General features: G+C 37.5%; 1 protein-coding gene across 8 annotated transcripts in view; it reads right to left on the bottom strand.

The window, feature by feature from the left end:
• CNTRL (centriolin) overlaps positions 1-12,454 on the bottom strand; it is an 83,545-nt gene that overhangs the window by 39,808 nt on the left and 31,283 nt on the right. For 5 of the 8 annotated variants that reach the window (XM_078436539.2, XM_078436542.2, XM_078436541.2 and 2 more), the window contains 5 exons: positions 11,771-11,880; positions 9,568-9,762; positions 5,384-5,537; positions 4,094-4,314; positions 949-1,125 (listed from right to left, as the gene is read on the bottom strand). In XM_078436539.2, coding sequence (XP_078292665.2) covers positions 949-1,125; positions 4,094-4,314; positions 5,384-5,537; positions 9,568-9,762; positions 11,771-11,880 — 857 coding nt within the window. Of the gene's footprint in view, positions 1-948; positions 1,126-4,093; positions 4,315-5,383; positions 5,538-7,132; positions 7,155-7,190; positions 7,524-9,567; positions 9,763-11,770; positions 11,881-12,454 lie in introns of those variants that run through there. The other 3 variants (XM_078436543.2, XM_078436545.2, XM_078436546.2) reach the window with 3 other exon arrangements.

The following is a 12,454-nucleotide window of genomic DNA, read 5'->3' as shown; positions in this document are numbered from 1 at the left end:
ACAGATGATTATCAGACACATGATAAAATGTTTTAACTGAGCACAGGCTATAGGAAAACCAAAGCAGGATCCTGAACCCAGATTTCCAGCAGGCACAAGAGCAAGGTCGTGATGGGCTTCCTGGCGAAAGATGCAGCCTATGTGACTAACAGCTGAAGAAAATGACATTTTTAATCTGAGTAAGAATACACTGTAACTGGCCCGTCTGCCTCTCTGCCTTGATCTCTCACATTCCTGCCTACTCTTCTTCTTGCTCTTGGCATCCAAGAGCCATGCTTTCAGCACTTCAAATGCACTGTGCTCCCTCTCCTTGCCTCTGCCTAGAACATTCGTCCCTTACCCCTTCCCTTTGCACCCCCGCTGCCTCTGCACAGCAAAATCCAACTCACCCTTTCAGTGAGTTTCTCTAGGGCAGACTTCCCTGACCACCCCTCCCCTGCTATCCCTTTCTTTCTCCCATACCCGTGTCACCTACTACACTGTCAGCTCCACAGGGACAGTGACTGTGCTGGTCACTGCAGCATCTACAGCACCTGGCCCTCAAAGGTCAATCAGTAAGCGGTTCTTGGGTGAATAATTATTTCTCTAATTTGCAAGTACAATATAAACTAGTAGATACTTCGTCCAACCCAAATAGAAAGTAGCAAAATAACATAGAACAAGGTGCTCTGGTGCCCAGTATTTCCCTTATCCTCACTATAACCCCTTTTACAGACAAGAAGGCATTTTTTCAGAGGCTCAAGAGCTATGACGTGATCTGCATGCTCACACAGGGACTCACAGAGGTAGTATCTGGACTCAGAGTATCTGACTCCAAAAATGTATACTCTTCCCATCATTCCATATACAGTATATGACAAAGTCTTTAATCTTGCATTTAATTAAAGAAAGGCTGATATGCTAAGACCACAGGGCTTGGATTCTAGATGGCTTTATGCTGCTGCTTACCTGGCTGAACCTTCTAAGTTTTTCCAACTCCTCCTTGAGCTGGCTGGCTTCAGCATCCCGTATTTTCAGCTGAGCCTCTAGCTCAGCCTCATAGGCACTGAGATCTCCCTGGGTCTGCTGCAGGGATACATTCACCTCATGCTGCTCCTGGAGGGCACTCTCCAGTTCTGCGAGCTCCTGTAAGGATTCGGTATGTTTATGGAACCCTCTGTTCTGCCTAAGCATCCGCAAGCCATCATAAGTAACCTGAGCACTGTGAACCAAATGGCCAGCCAATGCTGGCCTGGCACAGAAAGCCCTCATTAACAATACAATGAAGCCACAGGCTGTGCTTATCCAGGCTGGAAAACAAAGTCCTGACTAAATGTAATCAGAAAAATCAGTAAGCTACCAACATGTTTTCCAAAGTAACCATCTGTGTGATACTTTAAATGTGCCTGAATATGTAAGAAGAGAGGGGTATAAAATGTTAGGCCTATTCTCCATCAGACACTGGAATAAATGCTTTCACGTGTATTCTGTTGAACCTTCACGGTAACCGTGTAAGGCACGGCATTATCCTCATTTCACAGAAGAGGACAGAACGAACATGTAAGTAAACTGCACAAGGCTGCGCAGTTAAAAAGACAGGATATGAACCCAGATCTCTGACTCCAAAGCCCACACCCTCTTCTATTAAACCACAGCATGTTCACTTATTACAAGAACAAAATGGGACTAGAGCTAATATTAAGGATGACAGAGTAACTCGAGTGAGTACTGACAACAGAAATACATACTGATTGGCGTACCACAGTTCTGATTCATTTTAGCCCATCTGTTTTTTATGATTAAACATTACAGCTTTCACCTATTTATTTGGGATCTCGAAGAATTGGATCAAACGATTCTGGATTAAAGAGGAGGCTCTTGTGATAAGAACTTCCACAGAAGAGTTTCTCGGGGAGGTCTGAATTATTTGAGTTGCTTGTTCAAAATGCAAACTCCATATACAACCAACAAAGGTCCAGAATATTTAGAGAATTCCTACAAATCATTAAGAAAAAGACAGACAATCCAGGAGAAAAAATGGACACAAAACATGAATAGGGAATTCACTGAAGAGGAAAGCTAAATAGCAAATTAACAAATGGAAGGTGCCCAGTCTCTCCAGTATTCAAGGGAAAATGCAGTTAAAACAAGATACTAGTTTATTTAGAGCATAGGGGAACAAGCTGAACAAACCACGAGAAAACAGCAGACAAATTCAGAATGTGGGACACCCTGTGGGACCACTGGCCTCGTCTCTACACATACATTTACACACACAGCTGTAAAAGGCATTCTCGGTACAACTGGCAAAATCTGAACATGGTTCAGATATTAGATGATATTAGGGAATTATTTTTAATTTTTCCAGGTGTAATAATGGTATCGTAGTGATGTAAGAAAATGTCCTGATTTTTAAGGGATATGTATTTAAGGGACGATGTCATGATGTTTGCCAACTTTCAAATAACTCGGGGGAAAAAAACCAAATACAGCAAAATATTTTTTGAGTCTGGGAGAGCATATAGATATTCGCTGAACCATTCTCTCAACTTTCCTTATAAATGTAAAATTTTCATAATAAAAAGATACCATTTCAAATTCAGCAGGCTGGCAAACAATAAAACTGACAAAATGTTAAATTTCCTGAATGTGATAATTATTCTCTTAGATATTCTATGTTAGAAAATGTCCCTGTTCCTAGGAAATACACGATGAAATATTTAGAAGCTAAGGAGGATGAGGTCTACAACTAATTCTCAAATGGTTAGAAAAAAATTCATATAAAAGTATGTAAAAATTATATATGAGAAGAAGAGAAAGCAGATGTAGCAAAATATTCACTGAGGACTCTGAATGCGGGTACAGTGAGTTATGTGGATTATTCTTGCAACTCTCTTGTGAATTTAAAATTATTTCAAAATAAAAGCTTAAAAAATAAAAGTTGGACAACACTAAGGTGTTAGCAAGGATGTGGTATAGTGGTGGCCCTCGCATTGCCGGTTGGAGTGGAAACTGATCGAATCACTATGGATGGTAATTTGACATGTAATGAAGTTGAGCAGGCACATACCCTCCGACTCACAGTTCCAATGTGAACATAGTCCCCATGCTCAAGATTGTGTGCAAGGATGTTACGCTCAACATTGTAATAGCAAAAGACCAGAAACCACCTAAATGTCCTCCAAGAAGAGAACGGATAGGCAATAACTTTGTGGTAGCTACCTACAACGGAATGCTATATACCCTCACGAAAATAAGCAAAGCAGAGCTATATGTATCAACGTGTATAATTTCCCAAAACATAAATAGGAAGGAAGACAAAAGTGACCAAAGAATATGTACACTATGATATCTTTTATATAAATCTTAAAATTGTGCAAAACAATGCTACATATTGCTTATGGATGACTTTATATATAATAAAAGAGAGATGCAGGGAAATAAGTATATTCAAGATTCTGTTACCTCTGTAAGGAGGTACACACAGGGTTTCGAATACATCCGTAGTTTCATTTCTTAAGCTGAGTTGTGAGTGCATGGTGTTAAAAACAATTTTTAACATTTTTATCTGCCTGAGAAATTTCATAATGCTGCATATATGACCTCAAACTTCCAGCACAAACCCTACGAGGGATGAAATTTGGGAATATGGGTTCTCATGCAAGATAAAGTTTGTCAAACAACTAAAACAGATCAAGTGAAATCTCCAAATGAATGGCAACAAGCCAGGTATAGAAGGGTAGAGTTTACAACACGGCCTCTTGTTTGGTAAATAGTTAAAATTATGAACAAGAAAATTATGTTGTGCTTAATTTTGCTGTACAAATAACAACCACTTAATACAGCTAATGTAACAGCTACAATTTCGCATTGTTTAGAGTTATGGGATAACACATTTCAGGGATAGAAATTCAGCTAAAATAACCTTCCTTTTCTTAGTAAAGGAAAAATAATGATTCCAAGTGTGTCACACCTGGGGGGGGGAACCCACTAAATAGCCACTGTGACTTTTTGTCACTTCAGATTGCACAGCTGCTAACTTCCTTAGCTATCTTAATTTGGACGTCACCTACTTCTGAGGCTCAGGAAACAGGTAAGAAGAAACAAATCATACCTTCCTCATATTTTCTGCATCTATGGCAACTATTTCCAGTTGGTCCCTTTCCTGCTCGACCTCACTCAGTCTCTGGAGCAATGTCTCTTTCTCATCCTGTAGCTTTTTGCACTCATTCTGGGCCTGGGTTGCCTGGCCTTTGATAGTCTGCAGGTATTCTTGTAACCCACTGATGACACTCTCTAAATCCTTCTTCAGGGCTTCATTTGCTGCTATTTGTCCTAAGCAAAATGGAAAAAGGGAAGGTGATAATGTATACAAGAAAATGCTTTCAAGATACAGAACTACAGCATTTAGTCTCCTTAGTTATTTGTTACTGGCTAAGAATGAAACTGTAAATGGTGTACTATCTCATTTTTTCTTTTTCAAGATATAATGATAGTTTTTCCCCTCTCTGGTCCACAGTACAGGACTACTAAGTAGCTACACAATAAAAACAGTATATTCAGTGGGCATTGCTTAAAAAATGCTCAATTCAGGCTATAAAAAGTTTAAAATAAAATAATGAAAGTAAACTTTTCTAAATAAATTTCCAAATAAAATAATGAAAAATGTGCAGCAACACTGTGAGTTCTTGCCGCTAGATACACAAAACAAAACCACTCAACATAGAAGACTAATCCAAGACCGGCAGCATAAACATGTAACTTGAAGACTTATAAAAAGAAAAAAACAAACCACCAACCCAAATCATATACTGGGTGCTTACCATGTGCCAGGCACTTTACGAACACTACCTCGTTTAATCTTGCCAACAACTAATGACTGAGACAGAAATAACTTGTCCCAGGCCACACAGCTGATAATGGCAAAACGGGGATTGGGATCGTTTTACACTACTACAACCTATATTATCTTCCTTTCCCACCATTATGGCAAAGTCACAATCTCAATCTGCATTGCAAATGTAGGTCCTAAATTCTTCCCATACTCTCCTTATAACTAGAAACTGAATGCCCTGGTGTCAATGGGCTCTTTGTTCCTGAAAGGATTATATGCTTTGAAAGAGAGTGACATGCCCCAGCTTACCATGATTATACACTGGCTTCTAGCCTACTGAATGCAATGACCTGACTCACTAGGAATCAATACAACAAAACTAAAATTGAATTTTTTTGTTTTTTACTTTTTACTTTGATGAAACAAGTATTTTGGGTACTCTGCAAATATTTCCCTATCAAACACTAGTACGAACAACTGAGGCATATCAGGATTAATGCCTGCCTGCGTGTCACTTGTCTTTTATTAATACTAGAACTGATTTACCTTAAATCTTACTTAAATTCTCACCTTCAGTAAGCTGTTGTTCAAGGTCCTTAATCTCTTCAGTCTCTTTGGCAATTCTAGAAAGTATCTCATCCAAACGGCTTTCAAGTTGTTTGTACTGCTTGTTCATGATGTCAAGTTGTTGTTCTTTACCTCTTTTCTGAGCCTTCATATGGCACTGAATTGAAAAAAAAAAAAAAAATTAACAAAGTCCTGAGTTCCTTATACTCTTAAAAAAAATAATAATGCTTACCATTTCTAAAGGCAGAATGGAAAATAAAATGTAACGTTTTGAGTCTATTTGTGTCAGGCCTTGTGTTGTTTTCACACAGTGGTTTTCATTTAAACCTCATGATAACTTGATCTGAAAATCACCTCCATTGTACAGATATGCAAATTGAAAATCAAGGAGATTAAATTATTTTTCCAAGGGTACAGCCACGAGGTAATGTAGCCAAGCTCAATATTCTCTGCAGGGCATTAAAAACCAATTAAAATTGGTTTCCAAAATGTTAACTGATTTTTATACTCAATATATAGCCATAGAAAATGAGTGTATTCTAAAATGTTAACAAGAATTATATCTGGGTGGAAGGATTACAGATTTTTTTAATGAATATTTTTAGTACTAAACATTTTGTAATAGACAATACCTTTTTAATCAGAAAAGCACATTAAACACGCTTTTTAAAAAAAGGTTTCTTAGGGAGAAACAGAGACATGGAAGAAATACTTACTTAGAATTCAAGTGTATTTTTGATTCCTTAGACAAAGAAACACATGATTTTTAGGTTTGATAAACTGGTAGCTAAGACCTATACACCATTCAGCCCAGTCACTGTCAAGATGGAGGGCCACACGGAGGCACACTCCTCTACCAAGACATATGCCCCTGGTGGAAAACTGAGTTTTCCCATATTCACACAGCCACTCACACCCCGAGAGCCACCGCATTAGGGAGCTACTGTCAACTGAAAACTGGATTGTACTTCCAGGTGGGCTCAGGGAAGAAAAAAACAACTGAGAATCAATGTCTGGCTTAACTCTTCTTTTTACATGTGAAAACGGAATCTCAGATCTACCAATGACTTGCCCAGGTCTTCCTTAGAGGCAACTGTTCATGTGGAGACAAAATAATTCTCCAGAGAACCTTTGCCCTCTCACTGACATCCTCAGGGCTCCGGTTTGCCCCCATGGGATCAGAGGAACAGAACAATAAACCAAGAGAACGTTAGCAGGAGAAAGAAGTGTATCACAGGCCGAAGAGCCAACTCCAAGGCTCTCATGGCTAATACCCATTTGATTATAAAAGAACATTTCTCAATTTTAGATGTCTGCTGCCACCAAAGCCAAGAAAGAAAAGTCTCTTCATTTTTAAGGAACAAGTGAATGAGAGCCTGGTCAGATGGTTTTTGTTTAATAGAAACTTGGTGGAATTTTCAAAACTTTTCTTTCTCTGCCCTCCTAACACCAATCTGAAATCTTTCTGGAAAGGTAAGTGCAGATAACAGCTTAAATTCTAAGTACATTTAGAATTTGTATGGATCAAGAAAGAATTAAAACAAAAACAAAAAACTCCTGCATTCATGTCTCTCTTAATAAACCTTTAAAATTCACCATTAAAAATTCCACTGAAATCTCTTTACAGACAGGGCAAAAAACCCAAAAAAGCTCAATATGCCAATGATTTGCATTAAACACATGGGAGCAAAAGTAGATTCTGCGATTTTCACAACTGTGGCGCTCACAAGAGTTATAAAAACAGGAACTTACATCTCTGACTCCTCCTCCTTTCAAGTCTTTTGCAGAGAGAGAGAGAAAAGGATCATACCTTAACTTAACATTTGTCCTGTTAGAACTGAGCCGTTGAGAACAGGGAAACTGTGGGCGGAACACTTTCTAAGGCTGTTTTCAAATTCACGTGCACTTCCCTCTCTGACAGCCACATTTTTGTCATCGGCTTGGAGTCTCAGTAACTTCCCAGGGCTTCAAACCACATTCTTGGCGGAGAGTGAGCGGCAGCCCAACCCATCCAATCACGAGCAGCCTCTGCGGGCAGGCCCCACCCTCCGTGCTTTAAATCACAACACAGGAAGCTTCCGAGGACCAATCACGCACAGCCTTTGCAACAGATTACTACAGGCTAATTCCCTACAGAGAACAGTCAGTTACCTTTTGCTTCCACAGGGCATTGCCAGGTAGGGAAGAACAACACAAATCTTCCTTTATTATGGTTGCTGCTGTGGTGTTTGTGCCTCTACCTATGAAGTGTGTGTTTTGTTTTGTTTTTATAGCTAAAATGGGATTTGATTTTTAAATAGTACTTTTTCCTTTAGAAACCTAGTTAAATGCTTTCGTTTGTTGAAAACTTGCCTAGGTTTGGCTCTTAGCTAATTTTAAAAATAATTAATCCCTGTACACCTTTAGTTCCTTTGTGGGGAAAGGGTCATTGTAGTAGCATAGCATGGGCTCAGCCTCTTCCTAAAAAGGTGAATTTAGGAAATCATTTCATCTTTTAAAATCACACTTTCATCTTATGCAAAATTTTTAAAAATGTCCTCAGCCATATGGACGCTGTGAGAAAGTTCCTCACCAGTATATGCAAAAAAACCCAGCATAATGGAAAACATCATTGGCACTTAATATATTTGTTTTCCACCAATCGCAGACTGACATACTGTTTTCTAATCTCTCAAAAACTTTTACTTTTAAATTCTATTTGCTACGTAGAAAAATACTCTATCTGCTTACATAATAAAACTTAAGTGGATAAAAGTCTATCCACACCTATAGAAAAGTATGCTGGGATCCCACTCCTGATTCCTTCCCTCTTGCTAAAATGTTTATATTTTGTAGAATGTGAGGAGCCTAAACCTAGCCAAGAAGGTGACTTTGTGCAAAGCAGAAAAAAGATGCTCCCTCAGGGTGAACAAATTAAAAAGAGACATCCTCTGGTGCTTTGGCTAAAGCTGTAACCTTAAAAACTAAGTAGCTTTAACAATACCAAAAAGGAGCCTGGGTGGCTCAGTTGGTTGGGCATCTGACTCATGATTTTGGCTCAGGTCATGACCCCACATGGGGTTCAAGCCCCATGTCTCTGCTGCCAGTGCAGAGACTGCTTTGGATCCTCTCTCCCCCTCCCCTACTCTCTCTCAAAAATACATAAACTTAAAATATATATATTATTGACCATATGACATATTACTGGAAAATCTACAATTTTTTCGCATAGGGAAAATTCTTTAAAATAATTAAGTCCTCTTTTACTTTCAATTTTACTAGTCTTAAGCTTTTGTTAGAAGACACCTTATGTCTGTGAATGATAAGGTTACCTCTTCTCAAAATTATCTATGATATTTTATTAAAATGTTTAAAAGGATAAATAACTTAACAAATATTGAAAGTAATTATAGTGTATTGTTCTTACCATGTCAAATTCGATGATATCTCTTAATCCAGAGATTTTAAACTTCCTTTAAAATATAACATTATTATTCAAAGCATACCAGTAAAATATGCAGGAATTTTTTTTTACTTCCTTTTTTACCAATACTGGGTAAAATGTAAGCTATTACTAAGACTTCTCAAGACAGAGACAACTTAACTCCATCCTGCAGCCACCTGCCCACCTACGGCCACATAGGAGGACGCACTCTAGAAAAATGTTTCCTTTTTTAAGGAAGAAACAAAACAATATGAAACAAATAGCTTTAGAATATTTGCATAAAGGATTAAAGAGGTAGAAAAAGGATTCTGGACCCTTTTCAGCTCTCCCATCTCACCACCTTGTTCTTAAGAAAATAAGGCAAGAAAAGACAAAGGGTAAAGGTTTGGACAGCACCTTGCAGGCAGCAGGTTTCTCTTGATTTGAAATACAACGAAACTCAGTCACTTAAAAAAATAAGTACCATGCATCTATCATTCTATTAAAAGCTATCTCCTTCAAGCCTTAGGTTTTGTTTTCAACACAGTGATACACACACACACACACACACACACACACACACACACACACACAGGTATAAAATACACAACCAGATATATATGACAGACACACACATCCATAAACATATATATCACTCAAATCTGTGCATCAAACTCAAACACTTTCAGAAAGAACTCTGGGGCTAAAATGAAGAGACATAATTTCTAGATGGAATGATATTCTAGTCCCCATAAAACAAGCCAAAATCTCTCCATTTGCTTACATGTTTTGGGTCTCTGGAATCCAGGCTATCTAGGGCTATTTGCAGGTCCTTGATCTCATTCTGCTTTTCAGCAATTTCTTGCCTTTGCTTTTCCATCTGTGTTTCGAGATCCACAACTTCTTGGCGTAACTTATTGAGAAGTTGTATCCTACTACCCAACTGCTTGAAAAGAAGATCTTTCTCTGCTTCTGAAATCTAATCCCCCACACACCCCAAAACAGAATTAACAGAGGATAGCAACAGTGATTTACAAATTTAAAGACGATGATTTCTAAAATTCTAAAAGGTATTCTGTGCTCTACCAGTTTTTTAAAAAAAAAGTTAATGTAAAAGTCATCTAGGCATTCCATTCATCTTATACTTTTATGCTTATTACATGAGGAAAATCTCACTTTATAAAAGTTTATGAAAACTCATAATAGGTAAAAACGAAGTTGTCATTCAGTATAAGCAACTCGTAAATTATTAATAATAATAACCATAACATTAATGGTAGCTGACTTCGCCCTTACCCTTGTTACTAGCATGTCATCTAAATTATAGTGTAATGAAAAATGTAGGCTTATATGTACTCATTTAAAATAATTTTTTTCAAGCACATTTTATAAGCATCCATGTATTTCAACATTATATACATTATTTACATCTATCAATCTATTTATATAAGCTCTGGCCAACATTTATTATAAAACATTCTTTTTTAATTAGTAAGCTCCTTCTTGATGGCTCCCTTCACCTCAGGTCCCACTTCCAACCCATTTTGAAGTCTGATCAGTTCACTGCTACATTTTGCTGACAATCAGTGTGCATTCTCTCCGCATCCACCGTCACCCTCCTGGTCCAAACCATTGTCATCTCTTGCCTGTACTCAACAACAGCCCCCTGAGACATGGGACACATCCCCATTCTTTCCATTTCCCTCACCCCATTTTGCTCTCATGCAGTAACCAGAGTGACCTCACAATAACACAAATAGGATTAGCCATTCTAACTTCCTGAAGTCCTTCAAAAGCTTCCCATTACATTCCGAATAAAATCCAAACCCCTTACCACAGCCTGTGAAACCGGTTGTTTACTCTTTACCCTCATCTTCCGGAACACTCTCCCTCACTCCACGGAGCAATCTCTAGTGTCAAGGTCTTTGTGCACACTCTCACTTCTGCCTGGAATACCTGACCCCCTAACTCTGCCTTGCAGGCTCCTTGTCGTCCTTTGGGTTTCAGCCTAAATGTCACCTCCTCAGAGAGGCCTCTGTGGTCCTCACAATCTAAATTTTATCTTTTTTACTGCCTCTCCTAATTTTCTATTTTTTTACTATAACACATTTTTGTTTAACTATATTATTTTTTTCTTTTTTTTTTTTTTCTACTGTTTATTACCTATTTCCTATGCATGTGGGAGGGAAACATACCTGTTTTATTCATCACTCTGGGCCCAGCCCAGACAGGGACTAGCATATAGTAAGCTTCCAATAAACTTGAATCAATTTCTAGTTAGTATATAATTTTAAAATCACAATAGTGTATCTTTTAAAATAATCTACAATTTGAACTTCACATTCTTGCCTTACCTACTGTGGTATGAATGCAGTTACCATCATAATTTTGAAATACTGCTTTTTACAAGTTGCAAATAACTGAAACCTTTTACACACTGAAAAACTGTCAAAATACTTCCTTTTTAAGTTTCTCCCTGTGCAATCACATCATGGGTTTGAGCTGCTTACTTCTGCATGACAAACTTTCCGAGAGTGTATTAATTACTTCTTTTTGTTCACCATATTTTATATCATTGACATTTTTGCTGCTTGTGTTTGATAATGTTCATGTATAGTAGAGATGTCTTCTGACTCTTAACCTAGGTCCCAGGATCTTAAAGGTGGGTAGTGCTTAATCAGATTATAACAGATACAACAGGAAACAGCAACTTCCCTGGGTAAAGGAGACACTTTCCTACTGAACACGTATTTTTACATAAATTAGACGTCATTTACTTCTACGTACTTTATAAAACACTAATAGGATGTGATCATGGGTGGAAGGAAAATGTAATTGGAAAATGCTAGAACCAAAGCTGACTCTGAAAACTGTTACACCATAATTAATTAGGCAGCACTGATTTAAAATGTTTTACGTGGTTATGAAGGGAGAAAACCTTTAATATTTTGCATTTCCTCTTGCATTGCTACTTTGCTTTTACATACTTTTTTAAGCTGTATCGCTTCTTCCAGTTGTTTAAATTCCTCAGTAGCTCTTAAAATTTGTTGTTCTGCCTTGTCTATTTCATCATGTAGTTCTGATAGTCGAGTTTGCGCTGCAAATTTAAAAACCATGCAGACAGACACAAGAAAAATCTTGAATTCTCAAATTTCCATGAGATTTTTTTTCTTCACAATAACCACCTCCTCCCAATTAAATTGTCATTCTAGATCACAGAAATTTAAAAAAAGTAATTTCTTATGACGGTTTTCCTCTCAGTTAATCTCTAGTTTCATCATAGGCTATAGAACTATAATTGATAATTATATCAATTATATTATAATTGATATTTAATTGATTGATTAATTAATTGATAATTATATCAATTATATTGTATTATATTGTAAAATTCTTAACATTAAAGGGGCTTTACTTGCTATGTCCAATAGTAAACTCTTTTGAGCAAATAAGGTTTTTATTGATAGATACACACTTCTTTGTCACTAAGTTATAATTAAGTTCAAGCTGTAACAAAAACCCTGTATTTGAGGTAATTATTTTATGATAGGGCTCAAAATCAAGAAATTCACCACTGAACACTCTTCCAGCTTGGGGTGGGGGTGATCTCCAATCAATTACTCTCTACCTCAAACTTCTAATTTCTCTGTCTCCTTCCCTTCCTATAAAAC

The sequence above is a fragment of the Panthera onca genome, chromosome D4, assembly GCF_046562875.1.
Source record: "Panthera onca isolate mPanOnc1 chromosome D4, mPanOnc1 haplotype 2, whole genome shotgun sequence".
Classification (NCBI taxonomy): domain Eukaryota; kingdom Metazoa; phylum Chordata; class Mammalia; order Carnivora; family Felidae; genus Panthera; species Panthera onca.
The sequence above is the reverse complement of the archived record's forward strand: the minus strand, read 5'-3'. Positions and strand labels throughout refer to the sequence as shown.